General features: G+C 35.4%; 1 protein-coding gene and 1 pseudogene across 7 annotated transcripts in view; one reads left to right on the plus strand and one right to left on the minus strand.

Moving 5' to 3' along the window:
* The window catches only part of METTL25 (methyltransferase like 25), a 137,376-nt gene that overhangs the window by 7,734 nt on the left and 104,065 nt on the right, over positions 1-25,577 (minus strand). For 3 of the 7 annotated variants that reach the window (XR_015727152.1, XR_015727151.1, XR_015727154.1), the window contains 4 exons: positions 13,174-13,248; positions 12,542-12,613; positions 10,855-10,963; positions 1,859-1,943 (listed from right to left, as the gene is read on the minus strand). Coding sequence is in view for 2 of the 7 variants with exons in the window: in XM_045780037.2 (XP_045635993.2) it covers positions 10,871-10,963; positions 12,542-12,613; positions 13,174-13,248 (240 nt within the window). In the remaining 5 variants the exon portion in view is untranslated. The other 4 variants (XM_045780037.2, XR_015727153.1, XR_015727155.1 and 1 more) reach the window with 4 other exon arrangements.
* Positions 25,001-25,571, plus strand: LOC123780538 (large ribosomal subunit protein eL6 pseudogene; annotated as a pseudogene).

Consider the following 25,577-nt stretch of genomic DNA (forward strand, 5'->3'; position numbering starts at 1 on the left):
CTTATCTCCATACTCAACATTCATATCAAATCTACCTTCAGGCCCCTATAGAGGCATGCTGTCTCATGTTTTTGAAATAATTGTTGCTCATCCTTATTGAGAGTTTACTATGTATAAACATCTCTGTTAATTGATCTATTGCTTCTCACAAACCCAAGTGGTCTGTTACTATTCCCACACCCCCTAGTAGACAGATGGAAAAAATGAGGCACAAATCAGTTAAGTAACCTAACCAAGTCACACAGCTAGTGAGGGACACAACTAGAAATTGAACTCTTATCAGTCTTTCTCTAAAATCCATTCTTTTAACCACTATACATAGCACTACCACACTGTCCCTTCTTCTGGAAGACCTCTCTTTTTTCACTTTGCTTACCTCATACTTACTCTTCATCCACTTAATCTGGCTTCTCCTTCCATCAAAATTCTGAAAAATCTCTCACAAAAAATATCAGTGAACTCCAAAGGAAAATTTTGCATTCTCTTCTCACTTGATCTCTTAAATGCTTTCAACCACTGGTCACTCCATAGGCCCTGAAATATCTTCTGTAGTTCATGTGATGATATATTCTTGGTCTTTCTAATTTATCCTGAATGTGCTTTCTCAGCCTCCTTTGTTGTTCATCCTCCTCTACAGAATCTTCATACTGGAGTCATTAAAGATTCAGTCCTAGTTTCCCCATTCTTCTCTCCCCATGCTTTTTGCAGAGTATCTCATCCATATCCTAGCTTCAATTTCCATCTATAGTCCATCTACAACTTCTAAACTTGTATTCATGCTTCCCTTTGTTCCATATAGACCCCCTACACACCAGTGCTTCTTTAACATTGCTTGAATTTCTCAAAAGCACCCTACACTCAACATATTCAAAATGGAATTGTCAGTTTTCTCCCAAATATTGCTCTTAGGTGTATCTTAGCACCTTTCATCTAGTCAAATGAGCTAGACAACTGTTATAGCCCATAGACCAAAGAGGACTAGGAAAGAACCCTGAAGTCCAAGTCAGATTTATTACACTTACTGCAGCTGAGGGAATGCACTCCAGAGGAACTGTAGGTTGTCTCAATAAAGTAGAGTTTTAGGAGATTCTTACAGGATTTAGGACTGTATTACATGGTTATAGAGAGGATTTAATACCATGGGATCCAGTTTTGAATTGGAGGTTGTCAAAAAGTTAGGGAAATTCAATGACTGGTTTTGCTTTATTTTTATTTTTGTTAAAGATCGTTTATCTTATTTGAGAGAGAGAGATAGCATGTGTGTGCGTGTGCAAGAGCAGGGGGAGAGGGAGAGGGAGAAAGAGAATGTCAAGCAGACTTCACATTGAGCCCAGAGCCTGCCATGCGGCTCTATCTCAGGGCTCTGAGATCACAACCGGAGCCAAAATCAAGAGTCGGACGCTTAACTGACTGCACCACCCGGGTGCCCCTTTGCTTTTTTAAAAGAATAGGATGATTAAAGTGGGCTGAGGTGGTCACTGCTAAAGAAGTAGGAGTTAGTTACATGTTAGAAGAGAAGATGTTGAGAATGACCTTGTCTCTAGTTCTAACCATGCCATTGAGTGAATATTATCCATAATTGTTGTTTATTTTATATTTTAGTATCTCCAAGTTTTAGCTAGGTAATTTAGGGAAAAATGACTTGAAGTCTCAGCTTTAATTTTCCAGTATAAAAAAATAAAAGAATTATCTATTATTTCAGACAGAAAATTCAAAATTACATATGGCTTTAGTTGCACACATATTTTCCTTCACTTTAGTACTGAAACATTTTTTAGGTTTCTAAGAAAAACCCCCAAATATTATTCTAGCCATTTGCAAAAAGAGTTCCATCTGACTGGCAGACTATGATACCTACCCATTTAGAGGCAGGAAGAATCATCAATTGCTTGAGGTCTACAGGGTTACGCATCCACCAATATCTTGCTTTTCTCAAGAGGAAACTGAAAAAATGGAAGAAGACCAACACAGAAGACCCTCAAATGATCAAGTGGTAAGATAGTCGCTGTAGTGGTTAGGTGGTTAGACTCTTGAGCCAGAATGACCGGATTTGAATCGTGACTTCACTGTTCCATAGCTTTCTTCCTGTGTCCTCCTACTTGAAGCAAGTTGCTTGACCTCTCTGTATCTGAATTTCCTCTGAAGTAAAGGAGCAGAAATAATATAGTCCCTTCCTCTTAGGATTATTGTGAGGATTGAATAAGTTAATAAAGTGCTTAGAACAGCACCTAGCACAGCATAGGCACTCAATAAATATTTACTTGGCATTATTATTCTAACCTATCATGTCATTTGGAGTTTAAAAAACCTTTTAAAAATTGAGTAGTTGCCAAGGACACTCTGTATGAATGGTATGTATGTGTGTAAGGGAAATATAAAGTTGGAGTCACCTCTAAAATTTTTTAAACAGATCTGGCCACTCAAGAAGACTCCTTCAGAGAGAGCTGCTCAGATGCCAGCACATTTGAGAATAGTGAATCTGGAATTATATTAACATATTGGAACCTTCCATGGAGACTGGGATGGTGAAAGAGCAATTTGAATAGTAGACTTTCAAAACTGTCAAGGAAATTGATGATGTATTCCTGCTTGCCAGGAAGGGGCTTATGCAACACCTTTGGACTGAATACGAGGCCAATAAAAATGGAACTTCTGGGGAGATTCAATGAAATCTATAACTGAAGTGGCCCCATTCTTCTCTTCCTGTCAAGCTGGCCATTTTGATGTCTATTAACTAATACATGTAAGTGGGGTAAATATTTTTTTGATTATGACATCTGTTTAAATTGGCCTTCTGTGTCTGTTCATACTTTCAGTTAAACTATGCTGTTAGCATTTACTAGATTGGAGGTGATTTCTTTGGTCCAGAGAAGAAGTTTGCAACAAAGATTAAATTATAGATTATTTTTTATAATCATATGGAGCACATAAGAAAGTTCTTTTGTATTTATTTTTTTATTTCATGACTGGCCATTTGTGCTTTTTTGGAGGGTATGTTTGAATTAAATTTATTGGCACATTTATGTAGAAGACTTGTTATCTTAATTGATTTCTGTCATTCATAGATTGCTTGCCTATGTTTCCTTGTATTTTATGTACAAATTATCTAGGCTGGAGACTATTCAATAGGCTAGAAACAACCTAAAGGTCTAACAATAAAATAATGGGTAAATAGAATATATCTCAATAGGATGAACTTTTATGAAGTCATTAAAAATGATCACTATGAAGATAGTGTAGAATCATGGGAAAATGTTTCCTATATAATATTAGGTAAAAGAGGCAAAATACAAAAGGATATGTTGACCGTTAAGGCAAATACAAACAATGTATGCATTTAGACCAACTGAAAATAACTACTTGATAGTGGGAATATGAGTAATTTAAATGTATTTTCTTCACTTCTTTGTAACAAAAAAAGAAAAAGTAAAGAGCTTTAAATGGCATGACCAAATTATTTACTCATGAGCCAAATTCCTCACTCATTTTTCATGGATTTGTAAAAGTGACAGCTTGTGTGTTAAGGCAACTTGAACTTCAGCCCAAGAACCTGACTTGTTTGCCTCAATAGATTCACTGCATCTTGACTTCCTTAATAAATTCTGTGCAAACTCCAATGCCAATGGTTTGCTATCTTTATTAATATGAAAAGATCTCACAGGTGAAAAGATACTATAATCAGAGAGAAACAGGAGAAGCACAGCATATGGTGTGGAATGTCCACCAAAAGATATGAAGGCCTTTTGAAGAGTTGTTCATAGTTGCTATATATATTTTTAGAAGTTAGAGTTTTGAGAGATATATAGATAATACAGAATCTTTCACATTCTTAGAATTTACTTCCACATTTAATCTTTTACATTGTAATTAAAAGACATTGCCATAGTCAGTTGTGAGAAATGGTTGCAAAAAACCCACAACTCAAACCCAAAATTTATTAACGAGTCCTTTTGGAGTAATGCCTGTTAAAGAATGTCAGCTGAAGGCAGAGGGGGTTTGTGAAAATCTGGTTTCCTTTGTGTTTATTCTTTGGCAGTGACTGAAGAAAGGGGGATCTAACCTTCTTAGATACAGACCTCTTGAGCATGAGCCAAGATGTAGGTCCATTTAGCGCAAAGTTGTGAGTACCCTTAGGATTTGCATGCCCCTCAACCCTGGAATGGAATGCAGTAGACACTACAGAGCCTGGCAGGGTATTCTGTGTTCTTGGGCATAAAACTATCTCAGAGGAACCATATTAAGACTGACTTATCAAATGTTAAACACTTGGGGATCCCCTTAAAATATCCATTCTAATTGAGTAAATTTGGGGTAGGGACTGAGGTCCTGCATTTTAGCAAGCTCCCAGGTGATGCTGATGCTGTTGGTTCATGGATTGCATTTTTGAGTAGTAAGTTCTAAGCTCAGTTTACTTGAGAAAAATAAGTGATGCAGGAAATTTCCTGCTTAATCTTGGCTTCCCATATATTATCTATAACTGGAAACTAATCTTTGGACAGGGAAGTACATCATGGAGTGGACTCCAATTTTTATTTATCACTCTAGTGTATAGAAAGATCAGTATTGGTAACTAAGAAATAGACCCTGTAACTCTTATACTGAAATCTTTATGCATTGCTCTGTGCTCACCAGCTTTTGAGAATGTTATTGCTTTACATTATGATGTGTGGGCATCTGCTTGGATGGCTACTTTCAAAATTTTGCTTTGGAATTTTCAAGTTTCATTTATAAACAGATCTCTTTATAAAATCCCTTCTCTGATTCTTTTCATGACCCTTTTATATATGATATGTAAAATGCCAAAGTATTTGCTATTTAATAATCAGCAATTGTCTTTAGGTTTATTTTTAGTAATTAAGATTTAATTAAAATTAAAATTAATGTCTTGGGCAGGAAACTTTCTGGTTTTCATTGATCTTCCTAACTTACTTTTTAAAAAGATTTATTTATTTATTTGTCAGAGAGAGAGAGAAAAGCAGGCAGAGAGAGAATCAGGCTCCCTGCTGAGCAAGGAGCCTGATGTGGGACTCGATCCTAGGACCCTGGGATCATGACCTGAGCTGAAGGCATACACTTAACCAACTGAGCCACCCAGGTGTCCCAGACCTTCCTAACTTACAATTAACCACTATTATTAGTGTTCAATGCTTTCAAAAGCGGTCTCATGATGGAACTTTTAAGTTACAATGTTCTGATATCATATACTTATGAGACAGTAAAAACTAAGTATGAAATACAGTACCCAAAGTGGTAAAAACAAATACATTATTTGGAATGTCAATGGGATTCTTATTATTGAATCATTTTTTTTAAACCTGCGAAGAGTGAGCTGAAATAGCTCTTAAATGTATTTCCTATGAGAACACATTTCTATAGAAAACACATCTACATGTTTTTTTTTTAATTGCTTTATTTGTATAGTTTTCAATATAGTACTAGACCTTAATTCTTTGGTCCACTAAAATTTGGAGACCACAAAGGTAGACAAAAGGAAAGAACAATAGGGTGGCCTTTAAGCAGATACTGGGCATTCAAATCACTGGGCTTTCCGGGTAAGAATTAAATTCCTAGAGTCAATGAGGAATGGGTGAACCATTCTGAGTATTACCGCTTGTTTCTTGGGTGTATACTACTGTTATGATTATTAAGGATCTATATCCCTAATGCATGTTTCTAAATTACATTGTTGTTCTAAAGACTGAAGTAGGTGTGAAAGCATCCAGCAGTCAGTTCACAGATGTTCAATGAATTCTGTTGGATTTTCTAACGTCTTACTTGATGAGAAACACACATACTCTGTTCTTCGAAAAGTTATAGATATGTGGTCTTCTGTTTCCTATCTTTCAAAGATGGCACTTCTCATCTGGCCAACAAACAGCTATGCCATCCTCCTTATGCATTTGCCTCTTGTAGAGAGTTTGGAATCTAAAAATCAGGACATAAATGTGTATATGGTGTAAATCCACGAGGCTACTATGACCTATGGCCTTCAGAGGCTCTGTAACATTGTTTTATTTACTTAACAAAATTCCATGAGATTTAGTTTTAATTTTCATAATACAAGAATGGTAAGGAGATCTTGGTTGAATTTACTATGGTTTCATTAATCTTAAAGGTAGGAATTATGCTATTAACAGCAGTAATTTTAATAAAATCCTTTCTTCTCCAAGCATCTGCAACCAATTTACTAGAATGTAAACACATTACCAATAACCTCATTAACAAAAGTTGATATTAAAACTGTGCTAAAGATTGAAGCATATTTTGAAAGAATTTCAAATTTGTTTATTTTCAAGATAAACAACAGTATTTGTTATAAATGAGAGAAAAGTTAACCAAGAAAATAATTTACCTTGCAGTAGCTTTCAGTATCTACACTCTAAATGCTGACCCTCAAAACATCTAAATATCATTCTTCAGTACAGAATAACCTGTACTTTAGGTATGGCTTCTTGAACCTAGCATAAACTGGTAATGTGAATACAGTTTTGGACCCTTTAAAGGGACTGTTTGTATACATAGAAAGATATTCCGTATGCTATATGTTAAAAGTAAACCTCTTTGCCTTCAATTTTATTTTTATTTCTGTCCTTTTAAGTTAGCTTAAGTAGAAATGGAGCACTTAGTTTTTTCATGATTTAAAGTCTCTTCTTATGCCTTTATTTGTAGAGGTTTACCTGCAGCTATACTGCCTATTAAAATTAGAAATATTCTTCTGAAGTCACCAGAACACCAGAGATGTCTGTTGTTATAATCAAATGGTATCTGGAATTGTTTTATCTTTCCCTTGAAACACATTATTTGAGTATATTTTGCTTGATGGAAAACCATCGTTGAGCCTTTTTCTTAAAGAGTCATAGCAGTATTAAAAGGCTGGATTCTTTCCTGAGAGGGGAGATAACTCAGAATATATGTGCACTCAGTTCAACATGATTAGCTGATGCACACCGAATCCCATGTTGACCAAATGGTGAATTTTAGGTTGGAATTTGTATGCTTTCCCTTTTTTCTCAAATTCAACATGTTCAATCATAACTGAGTACAAGTTAAAGGCTTTTCCTCCCATGAGATTTAAGTACATGCTACTTTGTTCTGTGCTGAAATGTGTTAACTCTCTTATTCTGGATTGTGCATTGGAAAACTCTAATAAAAACAATATAATTTTTTTTAAAGGTCTTCCATTGACAGAACATCTGCAAACTTAATGAGGCAATCCATTGAGATAAATACATCAACTAATAAATCCCCATACATGCAGCCAGTAGCATCACTGGCCAAGTACAGACCATCTGAGGAGGTTTGGAGACTTTCAGTTCCTTTGGTCACAGGTTAGCAGAGCACATATTTCACATAGCAGATTATTTCTTAAACGGTCCTCCTTCCTGAAAAGCCATTCTACTGACCACATTTAAAAACAACCTAAAGGAACCTATTATTAAAGAGGAAAGTGGAACAGAAGTGAACAGTCTAGGGCAAATGTAGCTCATAGTAAAGGACTGTGTGTTTATGTACAGTTTTTTTTTCCTTCCCAAATATCATTATCTAAATCTTAACTCTTCCATATTCCTCTTATATGTGTTTCAATGAACAGATTATAAACTCCTAAAGATTAGGAACTGTCATAGTCTAGTTCTATGAATCTTTGTCCCCAACCTACAGTGTCTAGAATAGTTTGTCATACTATTGCAAACAGACAGTGGTTGATTGAACTTTGTGCGTCTACAAAGTACTTTTATTGAGATGTAGGAAATTAATAAAAGATTAATTGCAGATTCAATTTAATAGGTGTATGTATATTCATATTTTATTTTCCTTCTTGAGGCTGTTTTGGCATATTGTGTTTCTTTGAAAAATTTTTCCATCTCGTACATTTATTGTCTGACATTAACCAAGGTCTACTTTGATATTCATACATCTTCCTTTTGATGAATATTTGCAAATGTGCCTTTTCTTTTCTATTAATTTTGAACTTTTTATGCCCTTGTTTTAGTTGTGTTTCTTCTAACTAACATGTTATTGGGCTCTATTTTTCTAGTAAGTCAATCTTGTTTTATAAATGAAGCATTCAATTTATATTTAATGGAATTACTGATATATCTGGATGTATGTCTACCATCCTATACTATTTGCTTTATATATGTATTATGTGCCAGGAATTACTTGCTTTACATTAAGAACTGCAACCGTCTACACTAATATGACAGAGCTATGGGGTCTAAGAACTGAGACCACCTGTGTCAACATGATTTATTTGTTTGTTAAAGAAAAACTTTGCCCAGGAAAGATAAGACTGTAAACCAATAAATAACTTCACTGTTTCAGAAAATACTCATATATTAATTTATCTCAGATAATCTGCTCACCTTGGCAAAGAGCTCACTTATCAAGTAACAGTTTATTTATCAAGACTTGCTTCAAGACCCTTCCCTTGCTATCGATACTAATCGTAACTATTGTCATGAACTTTTCCAAATTGCAGTCTGGTTCCCACCTGAAAACAGCCACTTTTTTAAACAACCTGAGCCCAGACTTCACAATCCTATAAATATCTTCTGACTTCACCTTCAGAGACTGTCTAGGCAGAATCCTCTATTACTACAGAGAGTTCTAATAAACTTAATTTTATTAACAGATTGCCTGGAGATATTTTGGGGGAGTTCAATAACATATTTATTCCTTTAATCCTCCTAACAACCTTATTTTTATTCTTACAGATGAGAAATTGAGGCATACTGAATACTAACGTGACTAATACAAGGACACACAATAATTTAACTCACATAAATCTAAACTATGCTACTAATATTACTGAGTCTATCTGCCCCCGAAGTCTATCTATTTGAAGATACTATAAAGGATCCTATGTCCTGACCCTCTCAGCCCTATACAATAATTACTAGTGATTACAGTAATTAGTAATTTTGTTTTCCTCACTAGACTGTGAGCTCTTTAAGAACAGGGACATACCTTCGTCTCCATGCTGTCAGTGCCTAGCATAACCTGACATATGATAATCATTCAATAAAAGTTTCTAAAATGAAAATTAAATGAAACCCCACTTTACAAATGAGGCTCCGAGATCTTAAGAGTCTTGCTTTAGTCCAGTTAGAATGTAATTGTCATAACTTATGTTCCTGCCAATACCCCACATTCTTTAGCTCAACTGTAAATGACTTCTCCAAGAGCAGTTTTTATGAGATGAGAGTCTATAAACAATGCAATGGGGATTCACACTTATAAAGCCATAGTCCTACCAAAATATTGTATTTCTTTGCTTTTTTGCTGAAATAATATCATCTCAGTGTGATCATACAGGTCATCTCATGTGGATTAGCTTGAATCACACGAATGTCTCTAATAAAAATGGAAAGTATTAATTGGTAAATGCACTTTCTGACAATATTTTAAGACATAGGGAAGTTACTATAAGTTACTATAAGTTACTATAAGTTTCCTTGGTATTGAAAGAGTTGTAATTCATGTCTCTATACTAAATAGAGCTTTACATGTGAAGTTTTTTTTTCTTTATCATAAGGAGAAAATAATGTTACATAAATATTTAGTCATCAGGGGAAAAGTTCAAAATTTTACATATCTGGGAGTTGGGAGTAGGGTGGCAAATGTTGAGTATGTGCATGCTTGTAAGTGTACAGATGAAACAAGATTGGTAAAAAGTTGATAATTACTGAAGTTTGTGATGAGTACATGGGGATTCTTTAGACTCTACTCTTCACTTCTGAACACATTTGAAATTTTCCTTAACAAGCTTAAAAAATGGCTAATTTCCCCACTATTGTACTAGCTATACAAAGTACCTGATCATTCACACATATGCTGGCTGCAAACTTAGTATCACAACCCAAAGCAAAAGTTATTCTTTCAATCTGTGGATAGACTCTAAAATTTAAGAGAGAGTAGTTACTTGTTCTGCTGGGAGAATTTTATATAGTCTTTTGCTGAGCATCAAGGAAGCTTTTCCCTAACTGTCCATCTCTTCTGTGTATATTAGAAGCCTCAAGATTTCTGCAGAGGAAAAGAAGCTGCACCACACAGGGCACAGAGTTGGCCTTCTTTCCTTCATTCCTGCTTTTCTCAGATTGGCTTTCTACAGAGCACAAGGTAATTCCATTAAGTGCAACCCATCCCTTTATTTTAGTAAGATAAACAGCTTCAAGAATCTTGAAAGTGAGTATCTCACAAGATGTACATGCCTTTAAGGGCACAGAATATTTCCTCACGTAACTTAGATTAAAACACATATTAAGCACTCTTTATGTCTGCCTGGTTCCTGGGTGTTTCTTTCCTTTAAATGTGGATTTCCCCCTCTGTATAACATGGAAAATCCTTTCAAAATCTGGAGGAAAGTGCAAATGATCTTCTGTACCAACTAATTTTACTATATATACACCTTTACTACTCCTCTGTCAAGAAAAGTTTTTACACTGGGTGTTATATGCAAGTAATGAATCATGGAACTTTACATCAAAAACTAGGGATGTACTGTATGGTGACTAATGTAATATAATAAAAAAAAAAAAAGAAAAGTTTTTAAGTCAGTAAAGTCAAAATGTGGTATGTAACAAATATCAAGGGTCTCAAATATAGAACAGAAAACAAATGTCAGATAACAATGTCCTACTGATATACTAACTTCTTCAATATTTTCATGAGTTCTTATTTTATTAACGTATACTTTGACAATGGAAAAATGGATTATGGTATTCTGTTGTTAGCTAGTATTTTATTGTTTATTTAAAATATAGAGCAATGTTTTTCAAATATTTACATAACACAACACAAATGTTTAGAAGAGCAAAATTAGTGATAGGTTCCACAAATAGATACATCTAATACCTTGCTTCAACTGAAATCATTGCTGCTTCTTCAGGGCAATTATAGCATAACATCTGGGAGATTTCACAGGATCAAACAACTTCACAAGTGCAGCCCATGCAATATCTTCCTGCAAATTGATAAGTGATTTAAATACATAGCAATTTGTTGAAGATAAGAATGAAAGATGAGTCAGACTTTATATTGTAATATAAAAACAACATAAAAAACAAACTATGTGAAAGAAAATTATTTTTTGTGGAATGAAATTAACATTTACAATTTCACCTACAGGAAATTATGCTGCGGCAATAAAAATGTACATAGATAGTGAACTACAAGGTTACTCTTTGTTGCAACTGTGAAAAACAAAGTGGTCAAAAACAACTGGGTATTACTGAAACAAATTATTATACAATGAAACATTATTCAGCTTCTGTAGTATATTTAATGAGATGGGAAAATTCTGAATAAAATGAAACAAATTATATGTAAAACTGTACTTATAATTTGATTCCAATTTTAATTAAAGTAGGCATAATGTGCTCATACATATATGTGCAGCATATATATATTAGAGAAAGGCACCAGAAAACATACCAAAAATTTAAATTAATGCTGAAAGATGGAATTATTAATTTTAATTTTTTAATATTCTTCAATTAAAATTCTCTAATATAAATGTTACTCTTACAATAAAATATTATTTATATCATTTAAAATAGTACTATTTGAACAATATTTAAAGTATTAACAAATTAATATGATTTCTATCACTTCATTACCAACCTGTTAATCTTCATGCATACCATTTACTTATTTTATTTAGGTCAGTGGAAATTGTTTTGAAAAGGGAAATAGTGAGTACCTAGTAAAACAGGCCTGATTCTGTCACCTATAAATTTGGATACCTAAGATTTCCAGCGATTCTGAGTTAGTTGGTAGATTAAAAAGTACACAAATCCAAATATTTGAAATCGCCTTTTTCCATAAAAATACAACTTAGAACAAATGCAAATATTTATTAAAATCCATTTGTTCCAAATAGCCTGTTGAAAAGAAGAAGTAAAACTACCCACTATCATAAAACAAAATTGTTCAAATAAAGCACTCATGATGGAAACTTAAGGCTGAATCCATGTATGGGTTTAATTTAAATAGTTCACGTAACTATTTTGATCACAGCTCAGAGTTAAATCTGCAAAAAAACATTTTCCCAAAGATAACCAAGAAAACAATTTTTGGGAGCATTCAACATAGACAAAATCAACAAGACTGTGAAAAAAACAAAAGTAATTGCACTAATCAGAAAGAAGTTTTTGTACTGCAGAGTACATATGTCCAAAATCCAAAAGTGATTAAAAAGGTAAATTCTTGAAAATATACATACTATCTTTTATATCTGGTTTTTATTAATTTTAGCTATACAATATGTCATATATGATGGTTGCATTTACTGCCTACTATATAGTAATTACCATACAATTAAAAGAATATAAACTTTTATTACAGCAACCTTGCTGAAAACATCTGTTGTACACATGTTTATGTTTAAAAAGAGAGAGAATGAATATTTAAACTTGGAAAATATAGTGAGAAAAATTATCTGACTAATTTTATGTAAAGAAACTTATCCTAGATATAAGTGGATCTACTTACTGGATTTAATGAAGATATTTGTTATGTATTTTAAAATATCATAATTTACCTGTTCTTTCAGGTAGCAAAGTCGATCTAGAAGAATCAATGTCTCTATACAAGGAGCCAGAACAACTTTCAACTAAAAGGAAGAATAAGATAAGATGGTAGAACTTTAGAAAAAAAAAAGTAGCTTAACACTTATGTTTAAGAAAATGTATCTACAGAAATTTATGTAAGGCCAAATCTCCAGTACCAATTGTACATCTTCAGAAAATGGATACTGCAGAGATCAAAAGTTTTTCTTTAATCATAATAGGAAAAGAATGTCCTTTGAATGACTTTGAGGTAGAATCCAAAGGCAGTCACACATATGTGATAGAGAGCTTTCAAAGGTACTAAGAGTAAAATTCATTAAAAGGAATGCTTGTGAAATAACTGCATTGAGACCAATATGTGTTCAAAGAACTCAGAAATTTCTTTCTGTGCATTTATGATACACTTTAGGAGAAATCTACCATGTGTTCTCTTTATTACATTACTGACACCTAATATAGTTCTGAACTAGGAAATGATCCAAAAGGGTTTTTCTGCAGTAAGAGAAAAACAACATAGACTGGTTGGTCCCATAATAAAATTTAACAGAACTCTATTCAAGTCTAGCAACATATCCAATTTAATATGTTTAATTCTGAGATTTACCATATTAAAAGCTTCCAGCTCATTCATTCTAGGCTTATACTTCTCGTAGTAATCCATTATAACTTTTTCTGGCAGCTTTAAGATAAAACAACAAGAAATTAAACAACAGTTAAAAAAATTTTTTCCTTATCAAACATACCCTAAAGTAAAATCAATGTAACAGTTTACTTATTTTATTTTTTTAAAGATTTTATTTATTTATTTGAGAGAGAGCGAGAGTGAGAAAGGGAGCACGAGTAGGGTGAAGGGCAGAGGGGAGAAGCAGGCTCCCTGCTGAGCACAGAGCCCAATGCAGGGCTCGATCCAGGGACTCCTGGATCATGACCTGAGCCAAAGGCAGTCGCTTAACCAACTGAGCCACCCAGGTGTCCCAACATAACAATTTAAAACAAACTTCGGTGTCTGAAGAACTCTAAGGATATCATGAAGCAAGTCAATATAACTAAGTTCTCCCGTTAATATCTTCTATACCTATTTAGCATATCATAAATAAAACCAGCAGTAACATCCTATTAATATTGTTTAATTTCAGCAAGTAGAAGAAATATTTACTTTCACTTGTTTCTATGCTTGGAGTACATAGGAGCTCAATACATTTTTTTTTGAGTAAAATTAAGATTTCAAATGATTTATCTAAAACTATATGTCCTAGAGAATAATTTTCAAAGGCAACAAGAACACAATAAGGACTTATGTTCATATTTAAGGTAATTTCCTCTAACATCCATTTAACAAATCCATTATCAAGCACTACTTTCTGATTTTTCTCAAAAACATAGGATGCCTATAATACACTAACCACTGTGGTTCACAGGCCACTTTTTAGAACACATAAGCTTCTGTTCACACCAGCTGAACTTTATGTTTACTGAGTCAACTGTATTTGTTTCTAAACTCAATATAAGTAAATATTACATAACTAATGAAATACTAATGCAAAAGGAGAAGTTTTTTCCTATAAATTGGATGCCTTTGTGAAAGGTTTGATAAAGGAAAGTCATCAGAAGAAATTGCTGTCAAATTACATATGGTCAAAAATGAAAGACGGGATAAAAAGAGGAAAAATCTGAAAGGATTTGTATTCGATTTTTTTGTAAATGTCTAAATGAATTTATTATATTTTAAAGCCCTTATTCTTTCTCTTACTGCACTAAATTTCTTTAGAACTTGGAAAGTACAAAAAGGTAGCACTGAAAAGTAAGGTTTTTGTCTCATTTAATTTCTAGTGCAGCCCTCCAGAAAAGATTTCTCCCTTGGTACAGAACCCAAGCAGATTATAACTCCTTCCCCAAACCTTTTTAAAATTTTGCCCATCTTTCCATCAAATAAGTACCTCCTGAACCAATTTTTTGCAATAGCATCTATTGGACTGGATCCAGGCCTGAACTTAAAGCCAGCAAAAATTCTCATCTTACAAAATTGTGTGTGTGTTTGAATTGTAGCCTTTATTTAGTCTTTACTTCTCTCCTGCCATCTGAGATCAGCAGTTGCAGGACAACTCAGAACTCATAATCTTTTTTAAATCCTGCTTCACCAGCACATTGCTTCCTATAAACATGGTTTTTCGAAGTGATTCCATGGGTTCTCCAATATTCTCTGTTTCTCTTTTATGCCAAGTTGGGAAGCACTACCCTGGTCATCAATTGCATTTGTTCCAAACCAGGAATGGTTGATTTGGCTCCTCAGCATATTCGACTTTAGAGAACTGTGTCCTGTTTTGTCGGTGATCTGTAACCCTGGGAATTTTCTCTTGGTATCTTTCTGTATTCCTCCTTACCTGCATTGTGCTTCATAATACACATGATTTGAGATTTAACATGCTTTCTGATTTTTGTCAAAGAAGGAGTTTGTGTTTTGGTTTCTATTTGTTAGTTGTGTGTGATTCTAAAAAATAATGGAAGTCTGTTGTTTAAGTGAACCAAAGCTGGACACTGTAGACTCATACACTGTTGTTAGCTAAAGTCCATATTTTATTCAGAATTCCTTAGTTTTCACCTAATGTCTTTTTAGTCCCACAATCCTATCCAGGATATCACATTGCATTTAGCCCTATTGGTTGTGACAGTTTCCCAGACTTGTCTTATTTTTGATGACCTTGAGAGTTTTGAGGAGTACTGGTCAGACATTTTGTAGAATATTCCTTCACTTGGATTTGCAGATGTTTTCCTCATAATTGGACTGGGGCTAAGGGTTTTTGAGAGAAAGATCACAGAAATAGAGTGCCATGCTCCTGACATATTAAAGGTATCTATTTTTTTCAAAGATTTTATTTATTTGTCAGAGAGAGAGAGAGAGAGGACAAGCAGGGGGAGCAACAGGCAGAGGGAGAAGCAGGCTCCCTGCTGAGCAAGAAGCCTGATGCAGGACTCGATGCCAGAACCCTGGGATCGTGACCTGAACTGAAAGGCAGACACTTAATGGATTGAGACACCCAGGTGTCCCTCAAGGATATCTATTAATATAACTAACTTATCATCATTGATATTGACATTGATCACCTGGCTGAGACAGTGTTTGTCAGGTTTTTCCCTTTAAAGTTCCTCTTTTTTCTACTTTTCATACTGTACACTTTGTAAGAAAGTCACTACATACAGCCTACATTTAGGGAGTGAGGAGTTATACTTCGTCTCCTTGAGGGTGCAGTATCCAAAGAGATTATCTGGAATTCCTTTCCATGGGAGATTTGTCTATTCATTCATTCACTCATTTATTAAAGTTGTCTTTTTATAGATCTATATAAGGGGGCCCAGGTAAAGCAAACTTGGATCATACTGCAATTTCACAGAAAGTAGGCTGGATGAGTGGATGAGAGATACACAGTTGTTTAGATATCCTCCCACATCATACAAGATCAAAGATGGATTAGCAATTGACTTAGTTCTCACCACTAGATGTAAGACTGAGGCTGCTGACATCCCCTTGGCTAGGTCATAATTGGCTAAAGAACTAAGGTAGATGGATAGGGAGGTGAGGCCTATTAGCTGATCTGCACAGGTTGCTGGGAAGACAAAGCCAGTGGCAATGAAGCTGAAGTGGTTCTAATAATCTTAGGTTAACAAAGAAAGTTATCCAGGCTATTACTCAAAAGATTAGTGTCACCGTGATTCTTCTGGAGTATACAGTACAAAGGCTGAGTCAGTATGATTCTTACTTCTAGAAATGATGTAATTATGTAACTAATATTCATAAGCTTGAAATTTATGGACAATAAGAAGTTTTCTTAAAAAGAAAGCAACATAAAGTTCTTTCCATATTGTCTGATATGTACATGTTCAATAACTAGTTAATAGAACTAAACTTTCTACTACATGAAGAATAGAATCTACATATAAAATATTAAGCTAAAATAGAACTAGTTAGTAGAACTAAACTTTCTACTACATGAAGAATAGAATCTACATATAAAATATTAAGTTCAGCTCATAGTTATTCTAAAAAGGATTACTGATACATTATATAATTATTACATATTCTTCATTTGAATTAAGTAATTTGCAGATTTTGTACACATCAATAATTCTAATAATCTAAAATAATGTAACATTAAAACTGATGTTATGTCCTACATTAAAAGCAGTATTAAAAACTAAGATAATTAAGTAGCTTTTTCTTCCTTAAATAAAAAAAATAAATAAAAGGCATAATGTATTTTCCTATTCTTTCAGTGATTATATCATATCTTCTACTACTTCCTAGAGCTATTCATTGTCAGGGAGACATTTCTGTACCTAATGCTTCTCTGTGGTTAGTAGGTGAAAAAAGATAATTTTTATAGGCAATATGACTCCTCTTATATAGAATTAGACTTATAGCATGTAAGAATGTTCTATTGCATAATGGAAATATCCCTTTATTTTCTTGTGCAGTTGTCATTAAAATGTTATTAGGTGTGGTTTTTACATATAATACTGACATACTGTTTTTGATCTCAATTTAAAAGTATAATTGTTAACTCTTGTTTTGTTCTTTTCCCAAAGGTATTTGCTACAAATCTATACAATCATAAGTCACAGGATACTTTATTATTAACAGCATGCTCATTTTCAAGGGTAATTTGAAGTGGTTTATAATATGAAGCATAAAAACATATCAATAGGAGGGCCATTAAAGAAAGGATGAACTCTCAAGGGTGTATAATTCAAAGGAGAAAAACATGATACCAAAGTCACCTAGCTAAGGACAGCTGCTAGAATCAAGCATATATGTACATTTGAGCCTCCTGATAGCTAAGGCAAAAAAGAAATAAGTTGAGTGTTCTTTGGAGGAGATCGTCCTATCATGAAAAATTAAATCATTATGCAGATTGTTATATAACAGAACCTAGAGGATATGAAAAAGCTTTGAAATATTGTCTTTATTGAATGTCCAAAAGTATGCTCATACGAAATACCTTAAGACTCTGAATGCCTCTAAAACTTAAGCCCCATTTTAATGTGTTTCTGCCTAATCACTGCTTGGGAAAGAATCCTAGGCTGCAACTTACATAAAAATCTTCCTGCAGGCACAGTTTCCCCTTTTCTACCTATCTCACCTTATTTGATTTAGAGTGTTTATTTATAAAAATTCTATCCAAACAGCTGTGAAAGCGATCAAATGAATCAACTCTGATCTTATTTTTCACGGTCGGGGTGGCGGGGGCGGGGGGCGGGGGGCAGCGGTGGTGGTAGATGTGCAGAGAGGGGAAGTGATGAAAGTGATATACAAAGTTTGATGCAGGTGGGAAGCAGAGTCATGAATAAACAACTTATCAATAAACAAAAATCTGGAGAGAAAAATTACCTAGAACAAAGAGTGAAATAGCTGTTAGTTCAGAGCTCTCATTAACAAAATACATTCTGAGGAGACTAGGCTGGACATCACTTTCTTGGTTTTCATGAAGCCAAGAGATCTGTCTTTCTGTAAGTGTATGTATTCCTGGAATAGTCTCCTACAAATTATTTAGAAAACCTGAGTAAATGTTTATTTTTGCAACCAAATGACCACATATCTTCCTTCTTAAAACCATAATAAAAGCAAACAATTTAGTCATAATTCTGATAACGCAACCTTACAGGGATGAACTACTGTAGGCACAGGGCTGTAAATAGTAGAATATAGTTCTTTAATGATGTGATTTGATATAGAAATTTATGACCACACAGGAAGATCCAGAGGGTATCATACTAAGTGAAAAAAGTTAGACTGAGAAAGAAAAAGACCATGTGATTTTACTCATGTGGAATCTAGATAAAAAGCTTCTGCACAGCCAAGGAAACAGTCAAAAAAACTAAGAGGCAGCCCACAGAATGGGAGAATATATTTGCAAATGGTGCTACAGATAAAAGACTGGTATCCAAGATCTACAAAGAACTTCTCAAACTCAATACGCGAGAAACAAATAAACAAATCATAAAATGGGCAGAAGATATGAACAGACACTTTTCCAATGATGACATACAAATGGCTAACAGACACATGAAAAAATGTTCAAAATCATTAGCCATCAGGGAAATTCAAATCAAAACCACACTAAGATACCACCTTATGCCAGTTAGAATGGCAAAAATTGACAAGGCAAGAAACAACAATTGCTGGAGAGGATGTGGAGAAAGGGGATCCCTCCTACATTGTTGGTGGGAATGCAAGTTGGTACAGCCACTCTGGAAAACAGTGTGGAGGTCCCTTAAAAAGTTAAAAATTGAGCTACCCTATGACCCAGCCATTGCACTACTCGGTATTTAGCCCAAAGATACAGACGTAGTGAAGAGAAGGGCCATATGCACCCCAATGTTCATAGCAGCATTGTCCACAATAGCTAAATCGTGGAAGGAACCGAGATGCTCTTCAACAGATGACTGGATTAAGAAGTTGTGGTCCATATATACAATGGAATATTACTCAGCTATCGGAAAGAACGAATTCTCAACATTTGCTGCAACATGGACGGCACTGGAGGAGATAATGCTAAGTGAAATAAGTCAAGCAGAGAAAGACAATTATATGGTTTCTCTCATCTATGGAACATAAGAACTAGGAAGATTGGTAGGGGAAGGGATAAAGAAAGGGGGGTAATCAGAAGGGGGAATGAAGCATGAGAGACTATGAGAAACAAACTGAGGGCTTCAGAGGGGAGGGGGGTGGGGGAATGGGATAGACTGTTGATGGGTAGTAAGGGGGGCACGTATTGCATGGTGCACTGGGTGTTATACGCAACTAATGAATCATCGAACTTTACATCGGAAACCGGGGATGTACTGTATGGTGATTAACATAATAAAAAAACATTAACATAAAAAAAAATCAGTAAGATAATTTGAAATATATAAAAAAAACAACAAATGAATTAACAAACAAAAAGTAGAATCAGACCTAAAATACAGAGAACTGATGGTTTCTAGAGGGGAGGGAGGATGGGCAAAATGGGTAAAGGGGAATGGGAGATACAGGTTTCAGCTATGGCATGAAGAAGTCACTGGAATGAAAGGCACGGCATATGGATGTAGTCAATAGTATTTAATAGTGTTGTATAGTGACAGATGGTAGCTACACTTGTGGTGAGCACAGCAAAATGTATAAAGAAGTTGAATCGGTATGCTGTATACCTGAGAGTAATAGAACGCTGTGTGTCAACCTTACTCAATTAAAAAAATTTAAAAAAAAAGGTAGGGCTTGGGTATCTAGAATTTGGATGGATAATATGTGCATTAAAAGTAGGGAGGGGGATTTAGTATACAGTTCTTTACTGTTACTGAGGTAAGGACCAAGAAATCATGGGACATTCAAGAGATACTATAGGTAATTCAGCTGCAGCTGTTGGGGGATTCAAGGCCACATTCTGAAATAATGAGGCTTAACTGAGATAAAATTAGAAGGCATAATAAATAGGGATTAGGGTTTTATCATTAAGAATCAGAACTCTCCTGAGAATACAAAAAACATACTAGACAGGTCACATGATCTCTAGCTCATGAGCAAGGGGGGGAAAAGCACTAAACACTGAACAAAGGGGAAAAATAGAAATTTAAAGCCTGAAGATGAAGCTGTTTTGGAAGACAGTGACGACATCAGAGTACCAGAAGCAAAGGCAAGGATTTGAGCAGTGTTCCGGAACATCCTACCTGCTGCCATGGTTAGACTTCTGAGGTCCCATAACATGTCTGGATTTGCACTTGGAAAAAGCTCATGCACCTTCTGATTTCCAAACAGAACTCTCTTTAAAGCTCCCCTAACTCTTTAGTACTTACCTGACTGCACGGAAGGAACTGCACTTGTGCCTATAAGCAGGGCCAAAAGTTTCCTAAAGAGGAAGTATTTAAGCTGCTCAAGCACTTGAACAAAGTACTCAGTTGAAGTCATAGAGTCTTGTCACATACATCAACCTGTTCTGCTAGCTACACAATATACAAATGACATTCTTGCAAGAAAATGAACTCTTCAGAGCTCTCAGGTCCTGGTATGGGAGATCAGAACTACTGAGTTTCTGGAAAGGGGAATAATTTACTACATAGTTCCCAGAAAAGTGATCTCCAAATCACTGTCCTATGATTTTTTTTTTCTCCCAAGGTCCATTGAAAGTTTGGAATAACCTTCCAATTAATTTTGTCCTGAACGTTTTTCTTCCTTCCTTCCTTCCTGAACTGGAAGAACTTGGCATACAAAATCTTTATACAAGAAGTTTTACATGCATGGTGTTTTTGACCATTGACAATCTTTAAACAAATAGTAAACAGATGGTCTGCTATGACACTTAAAAGTATTAAAATGAGATCCTTCACAGCTATTTTCCAATAGGAAAAAATCAAGCTCATTAAGGTACGAATTCTAATGTGGAGCAACTTTCTATAAAGAAACACTAGAAAAGATAGTCTGAGGAGCGCCTGGGTGGCTCAGTGGGTTAGGCTTCTGCCTTTGGCTCAGGTCATGATCCCGGGGTCCTGGGATCAAGCCCTGTATGGAGCTCCCTGCTCACTGGGGAGTCTGCTTCTCCCTCTCATTCTACCCCTCCCCCCTTCTCGTGCTCTCTCTCACTTGCTCACTCTCAAATAAAATCTTAAAAAAAAGAAAAAGAAAAAATGGTCTGAATATAAACTATACCGATGTTCTACATGCTTGCTGGACTGTTTTCCTAAAATGTAGAATTATAATTACAAAATGTGGACAATGATTAATATTTTATGTAAGGCAAAAGGATGTTTGATTAGTAGGTGAGGAATCTGTCTAAATGTGGCTTTTGACAGCTGGGAGCCAGCAGTTTTGGCAGGTGAGTCACAGTCAGTAGGGGTCAAGGTTAGTGGCAGCACAAAGGTACATTTGTATCAGACTCATAGGCAGGCTTAAGGCTGGGCCACAGTATCTCTGAGGAGATGATCTAGTAAAAGCCTCTAAAAAGACCTGAAACAATTTCTGTCCTTTACCAAAAGAGGTTTATCTTCTCTAATTGGCTCCCACCCTTCTCAATATTAATGCAGGCTGTATTTTTAATGCCCCAAAAACTTTTGTTGTTTGTAATTTGTGTGAGGTTCACTTCCTCTGGGTTTGGTGGTTTCAGATTTCCAAATTTTGTCTTTTAAATTAAAGCTTCAGAAAGTGCAATGAACATCTATATACCCATTACTTAGACTCACCTATCATTACTATTTTGCTACATTCATTTTAACCATCCATCCATCCATCTTTACTAGTATTCTTATTATGTTGATCCATCTGAAAGTAAATTACAGATGTCATGACTCTTCATCCCTAAATGCTTCAGCAAGTAGATCCTAGCAACAAGATATGCTCTTACACAACTGCAATAATCAAGTTCAGTAATTTAACACTGATAACAAATATTGTTATCTATTATAGTCTATATTGAAATTTTACCATTTGTCCTAATAATGCCTTTTATAGGCCCCCCCCCACCCTTTTAAAAATATTTACTTTTTTAAAAGTATTTTTATTCATTTATTTTAGAGAAAGAGAGAGACAGAGAGAGAACAAGGATGGGGAGGGAGGGGCAGAGAAAGAAGCAGGCTCCCCAGTGAGCAGGGAGCCCGATGGGGGACTTGGTCCCAGGACCCTGGGATCATGACCTGAGCCAAAGGTAGATGCTTAACCAACTGAGCCACCCAGGTGCCCCCTCCACATTTTTAAAGCATCCAATCTGGAATGGGGCATTAGTATCTCTAGTTACATTTAATCTGGAACAGTTCCTCTTCTTTGTTTTTCATGAAATTGATACATTTTTTAAATTGAAGAATTGACATACAATACGTTATTAGTTTCAGGTGCACAACATAGTAATTCAACATTTATACACATTACAAAATGGTCACCACAATAAGTCTAGTTACCATCTGTCACCATACGAAGTCGTTATATTATTGACGATATTCCCTATGCTATATATTACATCCCTGTGTCTTATATATTTTATAACTGAAAGATTTACCACCGAATTCCCTTCAACTATTCTCTGCATCCCCCTGCTCCCTTTTCCTCTGGCAACCACCAATTTGTTTTCTGTATCTATGAGCCTGTTTCTATTTTGTTTGCTCATTTGTTTTTAGATTCCACATATAAGTGAAATCATAGGGTATTTATCTTTCCCTGACTTATTTCACTTAGCATAATACCCTCTAGGTCCATCCATGTTGCAAATGGCAAGATTTCATACTCTTTAATGGTTAAGTAATATTCCTCTTTTTTATACATTCATCTATTTATGAATATTTAGGTTGCTTCTACATCTTGGCTACTGTAAATAATGCTGTGATGAACACAGGGGTGCATATGTCTTTTTGAATTAGTGTTTTCATTTTCCTTTTTTTCCCAGATAAACACTTAGAAGCGGAATTGCTGGATTGTATGTAGTTCTATTTTTAATTTTTTTAAAGATTTATTTATTTTAGAGAGAGAGAGCATGCACTTGCGTGTGAGTGGGGGGAGCGGCAGAAGGAGAGAATCTTCAAGCGGACTCCCCACTGAGCACAGAGCCTAACTTGGGGCTCGATCTCACGACCCATGAGATCATGATCTGAGCCAAAACCAAGAGTTGGACACTCAACCGGGCCACCCAGGCACTCCTATTTTCAATTTTTTGAGGAACCCCAATACTGTTTTCCATAATGACTGCACCAGTTTGCATTCCTACCAACAGTGCACAAGGCTTCCCTTTCTCCACATCCTGGCCAACACCTTTATTTCTTGTTTTTTTGATAACAGCCACTCAAACAGGTATGAGGTGATAGTTCATTGTGGTTTTAATTTGCATTTCCCTGACGGTCAGTGATGTTGAGCATTATTTCCTGTGCCTGCTGATCATCTGTATGCTTTCTCTAAAAAAATATCCATTCAGGTCCTCTGCCCATTTTTTCATCAGCTTGTTTTTTTTTTTTTTTTTATATTGAGTTATGTGAGTTCTTTACATATTTTGGATGTTACCCCTTATCAGATACATCATTTGTGAATATCTTCTCCCACTCAGTAGGTTGCCTTTTCCTTGATGGTTGTTGATGGTTCCCTTCATTATCCGACACTGACACATTTTGAAAAGGCCAGTTGCCTGGGTGTTTTCTCACGAGTAGATTCAAGTTACGCACTTTTGGCAGGAATATTACCTAAGTGATGCTGTACCTTCTCCAAAGCATTGCATTATGAGGCAGATGATATCAGTCTGTTCATTACTGGTGATGCTGACTTTGAAGGTTTACCTACATTTTGAAATGAATAAATAATCTGTGGGGGTACTGTGAGTTTGTGTAAATATCCTGTTTCCCCATAAATATTTTACCCAATGGTTTTAAACCCTTGAGGATTCTCCTGTGAATCAATTATTACCATGGTGTTTGCAAAAAGCAGCCAGAATTCACTTATGGCCATAATGCGCATGTCAAAGGAATTCAATCTATATCACTTATGGATACGTTACCACATGGAAGAGCTCATAAGCTCTCTACACTTGGCTTTCCTGTGGAATAATTCCTGCCCTCTCACCTGTATTTAAACCACCCGGTGATTATTCTTAGCTCTGATAAATCTCTGATTTAACATCCAAAGATCAGTTTACTTGGCCTCTCCACATGTGCCCACTCCTTTAACCTCATCTCTCACTGCTGCCTCTTGTGTTCCAGTAATGCTGAGTTCAGAATCATGTTTCTCACATCTGTGTGTTTTTGGAACCCCCACCCTGGCACCTGCAATTAATTCCTTGGTCCCTACTTGCCCACTTTGTCTGCTTGATGAACTCCTACACATTATTCAAGACCAAATGTAGGAATGACATATCTTTTGTGAAATCTTCACAGGCAGAGTGGGTTGCTCCTTTCTCTATGCTTCCATCCTACTTTATATGTGTGTCTATTGTTGTAGGTTCATGCTATATTATAATTACTTGTTTTCTTTCTAAATGGGTTATATCTTAATTATCTTTGTAGCCCCAGAGTTTACACCCTTCTTGACACATGGTGTCAATAAGTGTTTGTTGATGAATAACTAAATCATTTTGGTCTCAAAGGTTTCCTTTTGCTATTCCATTTTGGAAACATAACTAAGAATATTTTTCTAAATTATCCTTTACTGCTCTTTCCTATCTTTCAAGATGGCAGGCGAAAAAAGAAGAAATCTGAAACCAAGAAGGCTGATCCTGGTGGCAAGGTTAAGAAGGATAACCTCAAGGCTAAAACACAAAAGAAAGAGAAATCCTGTCCTAGTCAGAGGAATTGGCAGATATTCCTGATTGGCTATGTATTCCAGAAAGGCGATATACAAGAGGAAGTATTCAGCAGCTAAATTCTGGATTGAGAAGAAAAAGAAGAAGGTTCTTCCTGTTGTCACTAAACCAGGTGATGGTGACAAGAATGTGGTTAAACTTTGCAAAATGCCTAGGTATTATCCGACTGAAGATGCACCTTGAAAGCTGCTGAGCCACAGTAAAAAAAGACCTTTCAGGCAGCAAGTGAGAAAACTGTGCGCAAGTACCACTCCTGGGACCATTCTGATCATCCTCACTGGGCGCCGCAGAGACAAGAGGGTGGTTTTCCTGAAGTGACTGAGCAGTGGCTTGCTACTTGTGACTGCACCTCTGGCCCTCAATTGAGTTCTTCTGTGTAGAACACACCAGAAATTTGTCATTGCCACCTCCACCAAAATGGTATCAACAGTGTGAAAATACCAAAACATCTCACTGATGCTTACTTCAAGAAGAAGAAGCTGTGTAAACCCAGACACCAGGAAGGCAAGATCTTTCACTCAGAGAAAGAGAAATATGAGATTACAGAGCAGCCCAAGGTTGATCAGAAAGCTGTGGACTCACAAATTCTGCCAACAATCAAAGCCGTTCCTCAGCTTCAGGGCTATCTGCATTCTGTGTTTTCTTTCACAAATGGAGTTTATCCTCACAAATTGGTGTTCTAAATTCTTATAAAGAACCTAATTAAATAACT

Source organism: Ursus americanus, chromosome 17 (assembly GCF_024610735.1).
Source record: "Ursus americanus isolate L20-20 chromosome 17, mUrsAme1.1.p, whole genome shotgun sequence".
NCBI classification, from domain to species: Eukaryota; Metazoa; Chordata; class Mammalia; order Carnivora; family Ursidae; genus Ursus; species Ursus americanus.